Here is a 21,397-nt window from a genome sequence, read left to right as displayed (position 1 = left end):
AGGAACCCTGAAATGGACGAAGTTGATCTACAAATAACTACCTGAAAAACTAATTTCAATACTCTTTAATAGAAGTCAGCAAAATCAAGACATGCAATATCCACGATTTTCAGAATCTAATCAAAATTGCTAGACATACTCTTAAGAGGGAAGTATATACCAATACATTAGGCCTACTTCAAGAAGCAAGAAAAATCTCAAATATACAACCTAACCTTACACCTAAAGGAGTTAGAAAAAGAGCAATAAATGAAGCCTAAAACCAGCAGAAGAAGAGAAATAAAAAGATTAAGCAGAAGAAATGATATAGAGGCAAAAGAAACCAATAGAACAGAACAATGAAATCAGGAGCTGTTTCTTTGAAAAAATAAAGAAAAATGATAAACTCCTAGCCAGGCTTATTAAAAAGAAAAGAGAAATCACCCAAATAAATAAAATCAAAAGTGAGAAAGAAAAAATAACAACCAATACCACAGAAAGACAATTATAAGAGAATATTATGAAAAAAATATATGCCAACAAAGTGGACAACCTTGAAGAAATGGATAAATTTCCAGAAACATATAAATTACCAGAACTGAAACAGGAAGAAATAGAAAACTTGAACAGACTGAAAACCACTAAAAAATTGAGTCAGTAATCAAAAATCTCCCAACAAACAGAAGTCCAGGGCCAGATGGCTTCACAAGGGAATTCCACCAAACATTTAAAGAAGAGTTAATACTTATTCTTCTCAAACTATTCCAAAAACTAGAAAAGGAAGGAAAACTTCCAAATTTATTCTTGAGGCCAGCATTTTCCTGATACCAAAAGCAGATAAAGACTCCACTGAAAAAGAGAACTACAGGCAAATATCCTTGATGAACATGGATGTAAAATTTCTCAACAAGATACTAGCAAATTGAATCCTTAACAGTACATGAAAAGAACCATTTGGCATGATCAAGTGGGATTTATTCCTGGGCTGTGAGTGCTTCAATATTTGCAAGTCAATCAACATGATAGACCACATTAATAAAAGAAAGGATAAGAACCATATGATCCTTTCAATAGATGCAGAAAATGTATTTGACAAAGTACAACATCCATTCATGATAACAATCCTCAAAAAGGTAGGATTAAAGGGAATACCTAAGCAAAATAAAGGCCATATATGAAAAACCCACAGCTATTATCATCCTCAATGGGGAAACCTGATAGCTTTTCTTCTACAGTGAGGAACAACACAGGAATGCCCACTCTCACCACTGATAACATAGTACTAGAAGTCTTAGCCACAGCAATCAGACAATAAGAAAAAAATAAAAGGCATCCAAATTGGCAAGGAAGAAGTCAAATGTTCACTATCTGCCAATGACATGATACTATATTTAGAAACCCTGAAAGACTATACCAAAAACTTGCTAGAAATGATAAATGAATTCAGTAAAGTCGCAGGATACAAAAACAATGTACAGAAATCTGTTATATTTCTATACACCAATAATGAAGCAGCAGGAAGAGAAATCAAGGAATTGATCCCATTTGCAATTGCACCAAAAAGCATAACATACCTAGGAATAGACCTAACTGAAGAAGTATATGATGTGTACTCTGAAAACTATAAAACACTGATGAAAGAAACTGAAGATGACACAAAGAAATGGAAAAAGACCCATGCTCATGGATTTGAAGAATAAATATTATGAAAATGTCTATAGTACCCAAAGCAGCCCCTATCAAATTACCAACATCATTTTTCACACAGCTAGAACTAAGAATCTTAAAATTTGTATAGGACCACAAAGACCCTGAATAGCCAAAGCAATCTTGAAAAAAACAAAGCAAAGCTGAAGTCATCACAATTTTGGACTTCAAGTTATATTACAAAACTGTAGGGATCAAGACAGTATGGTACTGGTACAAAAATGGACACATAGATCAATGGAACAGAATAGAAAACTTAGAAATGTACCCACAACTGTATGGTTAGTTAATCTTCAATAAAGCAGGAAAGAAAATCAATGGAAAAAAGACAGTGTCTTCAACAAATGGTACTGCAAAAACTGGTAATCTACATGAAAAAGAATGAACCTGGAATGCTTTCTTATACCATTCACAAAAATAAAAATGGAGTAAAGGCCTAAATGTGAGACAGGAAACCATCAAAATCCTAGAGAAGAACACAGGCAGTAACCTCTTTTATATCAGCCGTGGCAACTTCTCAATAGATATGTTTCCTGAGGCAAGGGAAATAAAAGCAAAAATAAACTATTGGGACTTCACCAAAATAAAAAGCTTCTGCACAGCAAAGTAAATGATCAATGAAACTAACAGGCAGCCTATGGAATGGGAAGAGGTATTTGCAAATGACATATCTGATAAAGGGTTAGTATCCAAAATCTATAAAGATCTTATAAAACTGAACACCCAAAAAACAAATAATTGTTAAAAAAAATGGGCAGAAGACATGAATAGAAATTTTTCCAAAGAAGACAAATAGATGGCCAACAGACACATGAAAAGATGCTCAACATCACTCATCATCAGGGCAATACAAATCAAAACTACAATGAGATAATCACTTCACACTAGTCGGAATGGCTAAAATTAACAACACAAGAAACAACAGGTATTGACAAGGATGTAGATACAGGGGAACCCTCTTGCAGTGTTGGTGGGAATGCAAAGTGGTGCAACCACTCTGGAAAACCATGTGGAGGTTCCTCAAAAAGTTTAAAATAGAACTACCCTATGATCTAGCAATTGCGCTACTGGGTATCTGCCCAAAAAAATACTAATTCAAAGTATAAATGCACCCCAATGTTTATAGCAGTACTATGAATATAAGCCAAAATATGGAAAGAGCCCAAATGTCCATTTGACTGCTGAATGGATAAAGAAGATGTGGTATATATACACAATGGAATATTACTCAGCCATCAAAAGGAATGAAATCTTGCCATTTGTAACAGCATGGATGGAGCTAGGGAGCATTATGCTAAGCCAAATAAGTCAATTAGAGAAAGACAAATACCATATGATTTCACTCATTTGTGTAATTTAAGAAACCAAACAAGTGAGCATAGGGGAAAAAAAGAGAAAGGCAAACCAAGAATAGATTCAACTACAGTGAACAAAGTGATGGTTATCAGAGGGGAGGTGGGTAAGGGGATAGGTTAAACAGGTGATGGGGATTAAGGATTATATTTGTGATGAGCAATTGGTGTTATATGGAAGTGCTGAATCACTATATTATACATGTGAAACTACTATCACACTGAACGTTAACTAAGTGGAATTTAAATAAAAACTTTAAAAATCAGTAGACATGTAAAAAGGGGAAAAAATGTCATGCATAACCAAGTTAATATTTATTCATTAGGAATACATGTAGAAGAAGAAGCAACGGGTGGCAAAGATGGAATGCTGGAAAATACCCAGCCAAGATTTAGAAGATGAGAAGAAGAAAAAGGACCTGACAAGAGTCACTTGAAAGGTTTAATACAAGATTTTAGAAAAGTCACAGGATGTTGAGTCACAGAAGTCACATTAGGGAGAAAGTTTCAAAAAGGAGGAAATAGTCAACAAGGAGATCAAGCAAGACAGAGTCTGAAAATTGTTCACTGGATTTCACAGAAGATACCTTCTAAGCCTGGCAAAAGTAGTTCCAGTGGAGAGGCTGAGGAAGAAGCCAGACTGCAAAGGTTCTGAGGTGTCAATATGATGTGGAGAAGGAGAGATGCTAGTTGTTTCAAGGCAAGATTGTCTCTGAGCCTGGGTAGGCAAATATGCGTACATTTTTCCTTTGAAAATATTTCTTAAACATTCTACAACCTTTTTTAGCAATGTCTCCTTTCTCTTATAGACACATTTATTTTTAATACACAATTTCCAATAAGAATTATGAAATTAAAATTGTTACCAAAAAAGGCATTCAGCAGCTTCTGAACCTGAATGTTGCTGCCCACAGTACGGTATAATCCCTCTGTCTTGATCCCTAGGGAAAGAAATTGAGGTCAGTTTTGTTTCCATAGCTAGAGCTTTCATTTTCCTCAGGGTAGAGAAAGTAGGTACTTACACCCTGGTGTCAGTTCAAACAGGAAAGTGTCTCCCTACCCTCTGCAAGCTCTCCAGCCTTCCCCTGCAATAGGGGAACAGTTTTGAAGCCTCTCTCCAAATTATTCTCTCCATACTTTCATTTGGATTATACCAAGACTTCATTAATGTGAACAGAAGAGAATATACTCTATAGTAAATAGAAAAATATGCTTAGGTGGGTAGCAGCAGGTGGCTGAGAATAGGGTTTAATTGAAAAAGGGAGCTACGGTTTAATTGAAAAAGGAGGAAATATCAACCTCCGAGTTGCTTGTGAGCAGTGATATAAAGGGAGAAAGGGATGGAATATGGCATATGTGAAACAAATGGCCATTTTGCATATAGAGAAATTCTAGCAACATTTCAAAGAATAAAGAGGCTTGGCTCATATACTACCTGCCCACATTCTAAATATTCTGAGAGAGAAACTAGAGAGTATAATCAACCTGGGAAAACACTGATTCCATATTTGTCTGAGTTCAGCTTTGCACCCCATCAATTTTTAAACTGATATGTATTGTGGCAGAAATTGAACTCTTTATTTATTTGCAATGGAACTGTCATAACACTATTTGAGGAGTGCCCAGTAGTATTTTAGAATACTTTATAAGCTGTTTGAAGCTCTTTCTCTTTATTTTTTTTTGAAATACAAGAGGCTGTACATATTTAATATATACAACTTGGTGAGCTTGGAGATAAAGGAAACCATCGCCACAATCTATGCAGAAACACATCCATCACCTCTAAAACTTTTCTGTGGCCCTCTTTATTCATTATTATTTTTTTGTGATAAGAACTCTTAACACAGGCGCCTGGGTGGCTCAGATGGTTAAGCGTCTGCCTTCAGCTCAGGTCATGATCCCAGGGTCCTGGGATCGAGTCCCACATCAGGCTCCCTGCTCCTTGGGAGCATGCTTCTCCCTCTGCTTCTCTCTCTCTCTCTCTCTCTCTCTCTCTCTCTCTCTCTGTCTCTCATGAATAAATAAATGAAATCTTTAAAAAAAAAAAGAACTCTTAACACAAGATTTACCATCTTAGAACATTTTTAAGTCTGCAATACAGTATTGTTAACTACAGCTTTGTGCTGTACAGCAGATATCTGGGACATAATTATCTTGCATAACTTAGAATTTTGTACCATTTGATTAATTAAGCTCTTTCTCTTTAAAAGCAGGGAACCACAAATTATCCCAATATGCTTGGATACCACTGGCTTGGAATTTGCTGGAATTTTAGAAATTTGTGTCTCGTGTTCAAGGTTCATAAATAGTCTTCATTGCTAAAATGAGTCCTGACCAACAAATGACATCATTGCGACTTTAGAGAAATTGCCCCAGAATAAATTCAGAGTGACCGAATTCAAACACTGCCAACACTCTGGTTCATGTCTTACCTTTAGTCTCAATGACATTGATGCACTTCCTAACAAACTTGAACCCCACTTCATTCAGCTCCACTGTTTCAAAGGAAAACAGAGTTAGATCCTGCTATAACAAGCTTTACCTACCAAACATTTATTGATCATGCTAAGAGACTGCAATGAGAGAATAAGGGGTATGGTTTTTCATCTCCAATACCCTTAAATGGAAAGATCTTCCCCCCCCCTCAGGGGAAGAATAGAGCTTTTACTCTTATAACACAAAATGCTTTTAGTGATTCCATTGTATTATGTTTGTTTTAGACATGAGCAACATCAAACATGAAATGTTAGGGTGGAAATGCACATAATTTCTATCATGTGTTTAGAACAAGAAAGATATAATGCTATTCTCTATATTACTATTACTACCCACACCATAAGCTAAGATAAAGTGACTTCCTTATTTCAATAAGTAGACATATTAAAAAAATAGGTCTGAATTTTATTCTACACAGAGGAATCAATAAACACACTTGCATCAATATTACATATTATTGATGATAGTATTAACTGTGATTAGGACAGCTAGCAGTTTGTAATGTCAATAGATCATAAATTTGACTCACTTTCTTCCTGTTTTGTTATGGGGCTGTGGTAGATCTACAAAAGAAGAGAAAGAAAAAGCCATGGCTATTGGGAATCACTATAGGTAAGTATGGCGAATAATACTAAATCTCTTTCCCCAGATAGTCCATCAAAACCATTAGCGACTCTAAAGCTTTAATAAGATGAAAAAGTGGACTAAACAGAATGATCTTTGCCTAGGTCCCTAGAAAACACGTGGATTAACAATCTCTGAAGACTATGGCAGATTCCAAGTAGCTCACTGCAGCCTACCCATCTTAGAGATTTACTTATGTAAAGCTTGCAGAATTTTTCTGATGGAGCAAGAGAGCATGAGAGAAAAGAAATAGTTTTCTAATGGATATATGGCTAACGGGCATTGATGGTAAAATGTAAATGTTCCCAATACCAACCTCCTACCCCAAAGGCTAACTAATGGGTGTTTCTCTGTAGAAAAGCAAGTGTCCAACTGAAAGAGATCCATGCATTGATCAAGATTTGTCTGAGTCATATTGAAGTACACACTGTGACAGCTGTGTGAGAAACCAAAGAGGAGATCCTTGACGAAGTCTAGTCCAGGCTCCACCTCTACCTCATTATGAAATCTCGGGCGTGTGTGTCCTTTTCATTCTCTACACTTCAAAATCAAGATCTCTAAAATGATCAGGATTGGAGTAGATGTCCCTTCAAGTCCTGATCTTCTCTGACACTTTAAACAAAGGCATGTATACCCAGTATAAGATTAGTGAACTGAGGTGTTTAGTAAAGCAGCAAAAATAATAATGTGAAACTGCAGGAAATAAGCCTTCTATATGGCATCTATTAGTCTGCTTTAACAATCTCTCCTTTTAAAAGAAAATTATCTGCATCTGTGTGTATGCCCATGGATATTTCAATGAAGGAGATTTCTATGCTGACCAGCCCTTGCTGCCACTTTTATAAACAAGATATTTGTGGGGGCGTCTGTGTGGCTCAGTCGTTAAGCATTTGCTTTTGACTCAGGTCATGATCCCAGGATCCTGGGATCAAGCCCCGCATTGGGCTCCCTGCTCAGCAGGAAGCCTGCTTCTCCCGCTCCCGCTCCCCCTGCTTATGTTCCCTCTCTCTCTGTGTCTCTGTCAAATAAATAAATAAAATCTTAAAAAAATAAACAAGATATCTGTGGAAAGTCTATCATAATCAAGTTGTTAAGGATCCACATTCAGTGGACCTGTATTCTAACGTCATTCTCCACAAAAAGCCATCTGCATCCTTTGACCATTAAAATCTAAAGAGAGAACAAGTTCAGAAGAGGGAATCAAGAATAAAATGCTCTGCTCAGCCTCCCACCATCTTCCTAGAGAAACATCAAAGGCATGCAATAGTTAAACTTCTTGGGTGCTATAAATGCAATCTGAGATCTGGGTATTCCTCTTTAGTCTCCAGGGCACTGAGGAGACACAGAAAGAAAACCCTGGAGTATATTTCCCCCTCTTAGCACATTCTTGCCTTGAATAAAACAAGATTAGACTATATCCAAATATTATTGAATCTCAGTAGCTTTGCACTCTTTCTTCAGCCCAGTTAGAAGCACCTAAAACTAATATAGCACATTATGGTTGACAGACTTCCATTCATTTGATTTTACAAAGCAACTCTGTGAGGTAAGTAGAACAGAGATTATTAAACCCATTTTACTGAAGAGAAGAAAACTGAATCTCAGAGAGATGGAATAACTTGCTCAAAGTCACACAACCACTGAATGGCACAACAAAAGATCCAAATTCAGGCTTTTGGAATTCCAACACTAGTTAGGTGATATTAGTTCATATGCCACTAGAAGAAACCTACATGGAAGATACTGAAGAGAAAAAGTGCTTTTTCCTCGTTTCTGACTCTTCATATTGGTCTTTCTATGACAGTCACTAAAACTTTTAAGGTACTGTTTGTCCTCTTATGTAACAATGTTCTAAACGGACCAGTACATCTTGGGATATAGTATGGCAGTACCATCTTCCCCAATAGCTGTACCCTTAAAGAGAATAAGCTGACTTAGGAATGTAAGATGGGAGCAGCAAAACCAATGTGAATAAAATCTTAACAAATGCTTATTCAGTTATGACAATTATTTTCCATCTTTCTATATGAACACATGTTTTATAAACTGAAAAAAGGCTTAATTTTCTTTCTTAAGAAGATCTTGTGGGCACAGCTGCATCATCTAGCACTGCAGCAAGAAGCTGAGAAACCTGGATTCTAGGCCCAGCTGTTATGCCTTTTCTGAGAGTAATTCCAGAGAAGTCCCTCACCCTCTGGAACTCAAAATTGCCTTACTTTTTAAGCAAGAAATATCAAGTCAACAATTCCTTCTAGCTCTAAAATTTTGAGTCTGATGATCTGACTATTTAATTGTCCTAGACCCACTGGTACCACTAAGGGCACTCACACACTGGATTATGGTGCTGAGGTTTCTCTAGTATCCTGAGGTAACTTACAGGTTCTTTTCCATCCATGGCCTCCATCCATAGCCTTCTGTTAGCTTCTGAAAGGGCCTGCAAAGTGATGGTTCCTGGCCTAAGGGGAAAAAGATGACAAGTTAAAAGTAGAAAACTCACCCGAGAAAATGAAGTCTTGTGATCTAGGGTCCCTCTCAGCCCTGGGAGGTGTCACACTGAGCAGGCACATACAGAATTCCAATTTTTCAAAATCTCTCTTACTCAAAAAAAAAAAAAAAAAAACAATGAAACATTTAGAGAGCAGTAACGTTGGGAACCCTAGGGGAGATGGTATCTTGGCAGCCTCATGCCAGGGTCAGGCAAGGAAATAGGAAGGTAGATCCCAAGACACCTCATCAGAATACACACTTAAATTGGCTCCATTGTACTTGAGACAAACCGTGGCTCTCTTTGCCTTTCTTAGAAGCCAGCAGTTTGGTCTGGGCTCTAGGAGTAAGCATGTTCAGCATGGGCACATTCATCCATCAAAAAAAAAAAAATGGCTTTCCTACTTCCCCCATCTATGATGTCCAAAGAGTATTTCCAGCTGGAAAGAATTCAACAACATGCACGCTAGCTCAGCACAGGGAGGAGGCCTTTTGGCTGACTTAAGCAATCTTATGACTAAATAATAACAGTTACTGAATGTTCATTAGGAACCAGGTTCTGTTCTAAGTATTTTATAGGTATAAATTCATGTCATCTACCTAGGAACCTATAAAGCAGGTACCATACAGGAATCCCTATTTTACAAAAGGGGAAACTGAGGCACCGAGTTGTTCCCTAAGTTCACACAGTGGGTAAGTATAGAGCCAGGATTTAAATTTAGGAATTCTGGTCCAACAGCCATGTTCTTTCTTAACCACCATGCTACAAGGCCTTTTCTCCATCAGAGATGGCCTCAAACCCATTTTTTTTTTTCTATTTACTTGTAGGCTACCTATAGCCAGAGATACTCCAAGTTGGTATACTCTGTATGGTCTTCTTAGACTTTCACAACCAAACTGAGAATTCCAGATTGACCATATTATTGCAGATATAAAGTCTCCTTGCATTATCTGTATATCTGCACCATTATGAGAAACTGGTTCCTCTTAACTCCTTCTGTTAAGACCTCTCTCAGAGTCGTGGAATAGTAAGAACAATGACAAGAGAGTTCAGAGAGCCCGGAAAAGCAACTGGGTCTCTATGGGCCTCAGTTTCTTTATCCATAACGGTGTTGGACCAGATCAGCTGGGAGGTCCCTTCCAGTTTTGATACCATGGGATTCCTATTTGACGTTCCATCTTTTACTCCATTAAAGTACACCTTAAAAAGGAAAACCCCCAAATGATCTTTAAGACAAAATCAACTGAAAACCAGAACTTGGCTTTGGGCACTGGATTCTTTCAAGTTTACTCTTCTCTAACAAATAACCAACTTTTTGGATATATCACATGGGGCTAGCAAGTCTAGAAATCTTTGTAAAGACAGCTACCCAGCTGAATCCTGAAGCCAGAGGAAGAACAAGGAAATGGGCAACAGATATAAAAGCAGACAGTACAGACCAGATATGACATTAAACACATTCTGGAACTCAGCTTCCCTATCTAGGAAATTAAAACTCCAGTGCGTGTCTTCTCTTAACCTTACAGAGAGGCTGAAAGAATGAATAAGTGACTATTCAAGAAGCATTTGAAGATTCTTGGGTGCCACAGAAAGTCAAATTCACAGAATAATATTTATAAGAACAGGATGACAAAGTAGAAAGAACATTGACTTCTAGTCCAGGATTTTCCACTGACTATCTTTATGACCTTAGGCAAATCCCCTGCCCTTCCTGAGGTCCCAGTCACTCATCCAGAACAAAAAGACATACATAGCATATGTGCAGTACAGAGCAATGGTCAAGAGTGTGGGTTTGAAGACTAGAATTCCTGGATTTGGATCCTGGCTCTACCATTTGCTGTGTTACCTAAGTTGCTTAATTTCTCCCTGTCTCCTTGTCCTCCTTTGTGAAATTGGGATAACATCCCATACCTCATGGAACTTAGTGAGGATTAAACGAAATTATACTCTTCAAGGGCTGAGAATAGTGCCTGGTACATAGGCCAACGTTAGCAGTTGTTGTTAGGTTATTATTATTATTATTATTATTATTATTATTATTATTGCACTTCAAGTTCTATGAGCTATAAGCCTGTGGTTTCAAATATTGGCAGCAAATCTATTTATTTTTTTAAAGATTTTATTTAATAAAGAGACAGAGAGCACAAGCAGGAGGAGCGGCAGGCAGAGGGAGAAGGAGAAGCAGGCTTCCTGCTTAGCAAGGAGCCCAACGTGGGGCTTGATCCCAGGACCCCAGGATCATGACCCGAGCCAAAGGCAGAGGCTTAACCAACTGAGCCACCCAGGCACCATGGCAGCAAAACTAATTAAAAAAAATAGTTACCCTCTATTCCTGAGATAGTAAAAGGAACTCAAAGAGTCCTTAGCTCTCTGTGCTGCAGGGACATGAGTATAGGTGACTGATGCTTGCTGGGAATGCTGACTTTGTTTCTTATATCAGATTTACTATCCAGGAAAGCAGATGCCACACTCTTCACAAAACTTCATGCACACAGAGGTACCTCAGCACCTGTTCATTATTATATTTGACCCTTTATTTCACAGCATGTTTATTCTCCTTATAAGACAATGGAGCAAAATTAAAAAAAAAAAAAAACATGGACTTTGGAGACCTACAAACGAGCGTTTGCACTCAGCCTTGCCACCGTGTGACTTTGGGCAAGTAACTTAACATATTCAAGTCTCAGTCTCCGCACCAGTAAAATGGGGGAGGGGGATTAGGTGAGTGAATGTTTTTTAAGAGCCTAATATGTGGTAACTAAAATCACAGACACACCAAAACTTTAATTCCTGGGTTCTAGTCTCAGAATTCCTCAGTGTTATGGGGTGGGAAAATACATTTAAAAATAAACACCAAATTTAGTACCTATCATGAGCTACGCATAGCACTAGGTGCAAGATATATGATGATAAACTGGTCCCAGCACATTATCTCAGGGCCAAATTGTCTGCAACTGCTTTAAGTCTATAGGGATATTATTTGCAAATAGCTTGCAAATTTAAGCTGAAAAGGGAATCAGAATGAAACTAGACACAGATAATTTTAATTTCTTTTAAGCACCTTGATGCTACAGAGCGAGAGACAATAAAGGTTCATGAAAGAGAAGCCACAGCCAATAGTTATTTTTTGCAGTAAATAGGACTATAGTTCCCCCTTCCAACTAGGCCTGAAGCTGCTGGAGAAATGAGGGACAGCTGCATGGTTACCAGTAACAATGTTTACTATCACAACCATCTTCGGTCAGGACCATCCATTTCTAACAAAGAAATCATATGGATTAACAAACAGATTTTCAAATGGGGAAAAGGACTTTTTACTTATTTCCAGACTAAAATAAATAAATAAATAAAAGTCCTCATCTCTTAGTATAATCTTTATGATTCCAGTCCTTGATAGTTTAGTTCATATGATATTCTAATTCAACCTTTAAGTCCCTTTCTAGGAAATCTGTTTTGTTAAATTCTATTCTATTATGTGGTACCTAACACATAGAAATAATAGACCGAAATAACGTACAGGGACATTTATTCACTGAATTTTGGATCAACCTCTCAACTACATAATATGCTTTTCTCCAAAGGAACTCCAAATGCTCTCATTTTAAAATTTCAAGGTTAAATTCACCTCTGATAAAACTGCCCAGTTCCAGAAAACAAAAAGAGGGTACTGGAGAGAAACAAATGCAACAAAGTACAAAGTTTGAAAGCCTTAGCTGAAATCAGAAAGTTGATAATCAAACTATTTCCAGTATACCTGCAAAGTAGGGGAAGTCTGTATCATGTTTGCACCAAGTGGGGAAAAAAGACTCCCCACTACCACTACCATCTTCCATCCCTTCTATCTCCCCTTAAAAATGTGTTTTAATTAACTCATTCTTGTATGTTATATTAGGAGATAAAAGAATGAGTTTTGCTGAATGGGAGAAGATACTTGCAAATGACATTACGGATAAAGGGCTAGTATCCAAAATCCATAAAGAACTCATCAAACTCAACACCCAAAAACCAAATAATCCAGTTAAGAAACGGGCAGAAGACATGAATAGACATTTTTCCATCGAAGACATATATCCAGATGGCCAACAGACACATGAAAAGATGCTCAACATCACTATCATCAGGGAAATGCAAATCAAACCCACAATGAGAAACCACCTCACACCTGTCAGAATGGCTAAAATTAACAACACAGGAAACAACATGCATTGGCAAAGATACTGAGAAAGGGGAACCCTCTTATATTGCTGGTGGGAATGCAAATTGATGCAGCCACTCTGGAAAACAGTATGAAGTTTCCTCAAAAAGTTAAAAATAGAGCTACTCTATGATCCAGCAATTACACTCTTGGGTATTTACCCAAAGGATACAAAAATACTGATTTGAAGGAATACATGCACCCTTCATGTTTATAGCAGCATTATCAACAATAGCCAAATTATGGAAAGAGCCCAAGTGTCCATCGACTGATGAATGGATAAAGAAGATATGGTGTACACACACACACACACACACACACACACACACAGGAATATTACCTGGCCATGAAAAAGAATGAAATCTTGCCATTTGCAACAACATGAATTGAGCTAGAACACATTATGCTAAGTGAAATAAGTCAGTCAGAGAAAGACAAATGCCATATGATTTCACTCATGTGGAATTTAAGAAGCAAAACAGTTGAACATAGGGGAAAAAAAGAGAGGCAAACTAGGAAACAGACTCTTAACTAGAGAACAAACTGGGGTTGCTGGGGGGAGGTGGAGGGTGGGTTAAATGGGTGATGGGCATTAAGGAGGACACTTGTGATGATGAGCACTGGATGTATGTAAGTGATGAATCACTAAATTCGACTCCTGAAACTAATATCACACTATATGTTAACTAACTGGAATTTAAATAAAAACTTGATACTACAAAAAAAAAAAAAGAATGAGTTTTGTTATGCTGTCTCTGCAGCGTCACCAAATGTTGACTGTTGCAGCATATCTCATAGCAAATTAAATCCTAGGAATGACTTATTCTGCCTAGAGCAGGTGAGGCAAAGCTGGCTGAAGTTCCCACAGGGAAAACCAGCTCTGGGCCAGGTCTAACAGGGGTTCCTGTGAATAGCAGCCAGAGAGCCAAAACAGTAATGTCATGAACAGATTTGCTCATTTTCAGCACGAGAGAGGACAGAGGAAAATAAAAGATCTACTCAGGCTCAGCACCTGGCACATGAGGACATTACCAGTTCATACCAGCACAGCTTACCTTTCATTAGTTTCTATATCAAAACAGAACCTTTTGTCGATAGACTCTGTCTTCCTCCTCACGCAGTACTTCAGGGTTAAGTCCAAAGGCCCCTGATATAAGAGAAGGATTAATAGCCAATTTGAAAAGAAAATGCACAGAAGCTTCTTCTGCCTCCTGCAGTAGCCTCAGCCACTTGGAAGGCATCTGTCAGGGCAGCAGGAGTAATGTTTAGCCTCACTGAGAACCTTGTCCCTTCAAACAGTATCTGCAGCAGATGGTTTCTTCTTGCTCCAATAATTAATGGTTGAGACCAGGACAAAATGCTCGGGATAGGTCAGTACTGTTTTCCAAGCATGGTAGATTAAATAGGAAGCTAATTATACATAATATCAGGGGAATGTAGGACAAATGGGTTGACCAAACGGCATTAAGTGTATTGAATAAAATTTTCATGAAACTTCCAGGTTGGGAGTGGCTTTATGCGACCCTCCTTCTATTAAATTGGCAGATGGAGGAGGGGAGAGAAACATTTTCATTCCCCACCTCCAGACTCTTCAGGAAGACAGGAATCACAAAAGCAATCTCTCCAAAGACTGGGCAGGAGTAGAGAAAATGAGCAAATTTATATATTACTCAAAGTTCCATTTGATATTTCATATATGCAGAACAGTGTAGCCCACCTTAGTCTTATGGGCACTTAATAAGGCCATTGAAGTCCACTGTGTCCACAGATTAAAATTTCCCAATCCCACATTGTTCAGTTTCCCTCTATTATCTCAACAGAGACAATGTGGTATAGGAAAGAGAAGTAAGATTTATCAATTACCTACTATTTGCCACACATTATGCTAGGTATCTTTAAATCAACTTTCTTCATAACAACCCTTAGAAAGAAGTGAAGCTCAGAGAGGTAAAATGGCTTACCCAAAGTCAACCAAGTCAGTATAGTAGAAATAGTAATAAACTAGGAAGTTTAAAACCTGGGGTTTTGTCTCAGTTATGCCATTTACTAGCTTACAATCCAGGGCAAATTGTTTTCCCCTCTGAATCTTAACTTCACAATCTATTAAATGGGGAAAATGCTAACCACCTAGCTGCCAGAAATTCAGAAACACTTCCCAAGTGCCAGGTCTGGGTCTAGGTACTATGCCATCCAAACTGGTCCATACAGTTGATCCAACTGATCAAACAATACTTCTTTTTTTATTTTATTTTATTATTATGTTCAATTAGCCAATATATAATACATCATTAGTTTTTGATGTAGTGTTCAACAATTCATTAGTTGCATACAATACTTCTTTCTTATTGGCACACTCAACCCCCTTTCGGGCCTATCCTTTTACTGTTCCTACACTATAAAAATTCAACTCTAATTTCATTCTTCAATCTGCCTTCTTTACCCCAATACTAAAGGTATCAAGAATTACTAGACTTTCAAGATGACAGTAACTTAACAGCATTATACACTCACCCTCCCTCTTTAAACTCTCAGCTCCCTCAGAGTCAAAGGCATCATAGCTCAGGGGCCTAGGCCCTGTCTATTACTCCAGGTTACCTCTAGCCACCCCCATCTGTTTCATGCCTCATCCGTGCAGAAGTGCTCTCATTTCACACGTCATAACTCTCATGATTCCATAACTGTAAATAATGTTTCCTCCACCTGCAATGACTTTATCTATATTCTTGGTCTGGCTAAACTCTTAATTGTTCTACAAACTGCAGTTCAGCTTTCATTTCCTCCAATATTCTTCCCCAATCCCATGCACTGTTCACTATGTGTTTTGTGCATTATATTAAAACTTCCTGTTTTCATGCCTTATTTCCCCAATTGACTGAGAACTCAAGGGCATGGGCAGCATCTTATTTATCTTTATATCTCCAGGGTCTAGGAAAGAGTTAGTGCCCAAGAAATTTTTATGAACTACAGTATCATTCTTGCCATTTTTCTGATGAGGAAAATGATACTGAGTAACATTACATAATTTACTTGGGGTCAAAAAGCTACTAGGCCAAAGAGCTAGGATTTAAACCCAATTGTTGAAAGTCTATAAAAATACAGCACTCTTTCCTCTTACCACAACTGCCTGACAGGTAAATGATGGGGATCTTATAAAACATAATTTGGGAAGATAACCTGTAAAATGAGCAGCACAACACAAGTGGAAGTTGATAGGCTGAACTAGTAGGGAACACTGGTAAGTACCATAGTCACAAAGAGGGCTAATTCTGCCACCTTCAAATTGAACTATTAATACTTGCCAGGGCTACTGGGAAAGTAAATGAGGCACATGCCGAAATGTGTCTAGCTCAGTGCCTGGCACACAGTAGATGTTCAATAAATAGTGGATTTTATGGTGTTATTACAGTCTCACTTACTTGTATTGTTTACCTTTCTAAAACACAAACCAGTAATAGGAACTGAGAGAACTGACAAGAAGAAATTATTTCCAGCTTCATTTTAGGGAAATTCAAGTTACTACTTTACCTTCCCTTCCTTCTAAATAGAGAAACAAGTTCCTCTTTCCACTCCATAAGGAACTCCATATTAAAACTGCTTAGGCTGACACTATTGCAATTTTACAAGCAGCCACTCAATGAAAAGGGAAGAAGGAAAGAAAAACTAAAAGGAGAGCTTGTGCTCATCTCATAGGAGGATATGAAAGTGGTACGTCCGCTTCTGTCTTGAGCTTTGTAGTAGGTGCCTGAGCAGGGGAAAGGGGGCCTAAATCAGCTTACTTTAAAGTCTGGGACTGGGAAAGTAATGTGTGTAGGAGAAGAAAAGGAAGAAATTACAGGACAGTGCTTATAAGCACTAGCCAGTAAAATACATAGCTAAGTTCTGACAGAAATGGAAAAAATTCTGTGATAGAGCACAAGATAAATTTATTGAAACCACATTGAAAGGTACTTTGGCAATTACCAGACTGGAAACCAGTAAGAGTTTTGGAGTCAGGAATGAGCAACTAGCCCATAGAGAAGCATGGATGAGGCTTCTGGAAACCCCATTTGGTACACTTCATTAGAGGTGCCTTCCATCTCCAATACACGTTAAAAGCCGAGTGACAAAATTTTTGGTTAAAGACAAAAAGGCAGTTTTCTATAGCCTGACATCAAATTTCAGTCCTCTCTAATTTTCTGTGAACAAGCCACACAAGAGAGATCTTCCATGGAAAGCACCAGCAATGGAGACAAATTGGTCCAATTTTTCTCCAAATTTCTGCCTAACAAATTGGGTCTTCTCACACCACCAAGGTTCAGTGCTAACAAATGAACCCTGCTAGACTTTGTAAACAATTTGTAAAGAATAGAAATCCTCAAAATCATGCCTTAAGACCCAGTCTGAGGGACAGTTTAAGGTACACACTAAACTACTTTTAGAATATGAACAGTCTATCTATCAGCTTTTATCTTAATAAACCCTTGAGAGAGAGACAGAGAATTTCCAACGCCTCTACAAAGATAGGCAAAAGTGAGATTGACAGAATAACATTTTTTGGCTGTGTGGTCATATATATAGTATAGTACAGTAAGTAATGTATAAGATTGGGTTCTTCCAGGTAAGTAACTATCTTCTTAGTATGTTCAATTCATCTTGACATTTTAGGGAATCAGGAAGGTTTGAAGGACAGAAGAAGTATTATCTGCTTAAATATATCCGAACATTACACAGAATATGGGGTATAGGTTATTCCAACTTTAGGAAACAGACATGCTTCTCTAAAAAAGGAATTTTGGAAAATGATATTTTAAACTATTTAAAGGAATCCTAAGAATCCTAAGAAGTAGAGACTTCTTAAAAGCAGGTAACACTATCTTCCTGCAATTCATCCATATACTTGCAAATTTTCTTGTACAATGGATGAGCACTTGTAATAATTTAATAAATGATCTGAGAAAGTACAAGCACCTTCAGAAGGCTTGACATAATTAATAGATATATTTCACTCAACTGAGTAGTATCTGGCCCAATGCAAACTTAGGTCAAGAGGAACATACAGAGTCATGGCTTCACATGACAGTGTTGGACTTGATTCTTTGACACTAAGTCAAGATATACTCTTTTCTGAGATGCAGTCACAGATGCATTTCAAAAAAATATGGCACACAAAAGAACTGACCTGTTTAGCACCTGGCTTCTGCTCCATAGGTGTCATGGTGAGCGTTTTGGTCTCCTTCTCATACTGGCAGTAATATTTCACCCAGGATATTCCCAAAGCCCCTACAATGATAGGCAAAAGTGAGCTGACAGACTATATCCATTTGGCTATATGGTCAATACACTCCTAAGATGGAAATGCTATAGTCTGCTCTTCATAGTCATAGGGCTTCAGATCTAGCTCTAACCTTCCCCTGAACTCCAACCTTGTGGGCTATCGACCCACAGCACATATAGGGATCCTAATCCTCATCAAATGCTTTCCACATTTGCTCTAGCATGCTCCAAATAGCTCTTCTTGCCATGTCTTCTAAATGCTTCTACTGTTCATCCTATTGTATGAGTTGGAAACATCTGTAATCTTCTGCTTCTTCTTCCCTGTAACCTGTCCCATTTGATTGGTGGTTGGGTTCTGCTCATTCTTTTCCCCACATGTCTCTCCTTCAGCTGCTTCCTCCTCTCCATCCCTTTTAGGACTGAATTAGTTCAGGGCACTATTGCTGAATTACTTTTAGATGTTTTATGATCTACTTCAAACAAAATAAAAACTCACCATTTCACTAATTAATTATGACAGTGGCCTTCTCTCTGATTTCCCCCATTTCTGATCACTCCTTTCTAGTCCATTCTCCATTCTTTAGTTAAAGGAATATTTTTTAAATACATATTTCTCTTTATATAATTTTTCTTATAAATCACGCATGGCTTTCCCACCGTCTCTAAACTCAGGTTGGCCCACAAGACCCTTCATAATATGATATTTACCTTTCCTACTTTGTCTTTTGCCACCCTCTATGGTCCTGCCTCACTGAATTACTTTCACTTACCAAATAAATAGGTCGCCATATATTTTTAGTCCAAATTCAATACATACTTAAGAGTGAATGGGGTCACTATTAATAATTACATCAGGATGACAAGTGTAAACCAGGGCTATTCTTGGCAAACTAAGACCCTGCAAATAAACTACATCTTCACACACCTTTGTGCCTGAGTAACATGTGTATAACTGGAATTTTTCTTCCCCCCATTTTTTGCCTATCAAACTTCCACTCATAATTCAAGTCCTAATTCAAACATTGCTTCCTCAGTGAAGCGCTTAGATATATGCCCCAAATGCAGTACTCAACACATTTCCTTATAATTCTTGATATAGTTGTCTGCCTTCCTCATCAGACTATGAACTTCTTGGAGGCAAAACCAAGATTGGTTCATTTTTTTTTTTAAATCCCCAATGCACTGCATATTGTCTGGCAAAAAGTATGCTCGATAAACATTCAACTGAATAGCAACGTCATATCCATTTGACAAATTACAAAACTGGGGCACAGAAGGACCATGTAGCTAGTTGATATTACAGCCAAGATTACAAAATCATTATTCCCACATCTTTTATAATACAGTAGTAGTTCTCAACCAAGGGCAATTTTGCCAAAGAGATATTTGGCAATGCCTGGAGACATTTTAGATTGTCACACCTATAGAGTGCTCTTAGAATAAAGTGAGGACAGGCCATAGATGCTGCTAAATACCCTACAATGTACATGATCCCCCAGCCCAAAACGTCAGCCCAAAGTATCAGTTGCACTGAGATTGAGAAATTCTGCAATGCAGAGTTGAAGAGATAAACCTGAAAGGTGGAAGAACATATCTTTGAAAACCACCAAAAGTTAATTTCTCTAAGAGAAGAAAAGATGATAAGATCATTGCTTAAATGCCCTGCTTTGTGAATTGCAGTAGTTTTTCAAACTGGTAACATCTGAATAGCCTCTTTTGCCTCTTCTTCTCAGGTATAATAATTCTGGGCAGGGCTGAAATCACAGGCTTTGGGAGCACTGGGTCATAGTTCATAAGGAAAATCAAAGAGCACATACAGATTTTCATAATGTAATTTAGGAAGCAGGAAGGCTTAAATACTCTGCAATATTCAGTGAATGGGTAAGTTAACCCGTGGTCCTTGGTTAGCAATGAACAACTGTCTTGCTCACTGAAAGCACAAGGGTTGTTGTTCAGTGCTTTAAGAGCAAATATGTGCTCCTAAGGCAGTGGAAGGTACAGGGTGTAGTGACAGGAGCATAGGTTTTGGCATTTCAGAGAACTGAGTTTACTCTTAGGCTTGCTAATTGATAGTTGGGTAACTTTCTTTTTTTTCCCTTTTTTTTATTATGTTCAATTAGCCAACATAGAGTTGGGTAACTTTCAACTAGTGATCTCTCTAAGCCTCCATGGCCTCAAGTAAAATGGGTATGATAAGCGTTTTTAAAGATTAAATGAGATAGTATATTTAAAGCACTTAGCACCATGCCTGGTACATAGTAGGTGTAATAAATATTATTTTTCTGCCTCCTTTCCCCTACCTCCTTTTTTTTCCCCAGTCACAGTCATCAGAAGGATTAAATAATTAACAATCCCCATTTTGAATCACAGAGAAAAACCTTAGATCTTATCATCCCAAAGTCTTTGGAAGACAAATCCTTAACCTCCCCCTCCAATTTCTCCTTCCTTTTCTTTTTTTCACTGTTCCCAGACTCTTCTCCAAAGAGGTGTAGTTGTCAGGGGTCTGTAAACAATATGGGTGCCAGGAGTTTGGAGAAGCCAAGTGGCAGTAGGTGCTAGCCTACTGAAACCCAGTGGGTATCCTTGTATTCCCACACACATTTCTCTTGTGTATAGAGATAGCCTTCGATGGTAGGCTGTCCTGGAAGTTTGCATGTCTGGGGAGCTTCTTTCATCCTTTTCTTAAGTTCTTCCATCTCTTCCCGGGTACTGGAGAAATGATTTCTTGTCTGTGAAGATATTATCATTGTCACTATTATCATTATCACCATCATTACTAAAAAGCACTTATTGGTCATAGATCCAGTTCAGAGTTTTCTTGGTTTGCATATTATGTTACAACATAGCAAAAAAAAAAAAAAAAGAAACGTAGAACAACATAGTGACTAGAAAACAATTTTATGGAGTTTAACAGTGCTGAAGACTAAAAGGGAAACAGAAACATAAATAGCAATATAAACATAAAAACACATCTGGGAGAATTTTTATTCTAATGGGAATCACATAAGCCAATAAATAAGGGTTCTTAGAATTCCGAGCACCAAACTGAACTTCGCTTTACAGGATGGGAAACTGTAAAGAAGGTTTCCAAAGATAATATTATCATGGCAACTTCTAAGCTCTGCCTCAAGTAAAGTTACTGCCTACTTGACTCTGAACCAAATTCTGGCTATTAGGATAAAATACATGACAAGGTGCTATCTTTGAAGACAGGTCAATAGAAAAGTTATGTTTTCATTTCCATGAATAACAAAAGCTAATGGTAAGAAGAAATCTATTTAAACCTACACCACTAAAACACAATAG

General features: G+C 37.8%; 1 protein-coding gene across 6 annotated transcripts in view; it reads right to left on the bottom strand.

The window, feature by feature from the left end:
• The window catches only part of OPHN1 (oligophrenin 1), a 499,922-nt gene that overhangs the window by 178,001 nt on the left and 300,524 nt on the right, over positions 1 to 21,397 (bottom strand). For all 6 annotated transcript variants that reach the window (XM_027608515.1, XM_027608517.1, XM_027608512.1 and 3 more), the window contains 7 exons: positions 20,691 to 20,820; positions 17,997 to 18,097; positions 13,894 to 13,985; positions 8,536 to 8,614; positions 6,064 to 6,097; positions 5,471 to 5,533; positions 3,905 to 3,979 (listed from right to left, as the gene is read on the bottom strand). In XM_027608515.1, the coding sequence (XP_027464316.1) occupies positions 3,905 to 3,979; positions 5,471 to 5,533; positions 6,064 to 6,097; positions 8,536 to 8,614; positions 13,894 to 13,985; positions 17,997 to 18,097; positions 20,691 to 20,820 (574 nt within the window). The remainder of the gene's footprint in view (positions 1 to 3,904; positions 3,980 to 5,470; positions 5,534 to 6,063; positions 6,098 to 8,535; positions 8,615 to 13,893; positions 13,986 to 17,996; positions 18,098 to 20,690; positions 20,821 to 21,397) is intronic.

The sequence above is a fragment of the Zalophus californianus genome, chromosome X, assembly GCF_009762305.2.
Source record: "Zalophus californianus isolate mZalCal1 chromosome X, mZalCal1.pri.v2, whole genome shotgun sequence".
In the NCBI taxonomy this organism is placed as follows: Eukaryota; Metazoa; Chordata; class Mammalia; order Carnivora; family Otariidae; genus Zalophus; species Zalophus californianus.
Note: the sequence above shows the minus strand (reverse complement) of the source record. Positions and strands in the feature narration are given on the sequence as shown.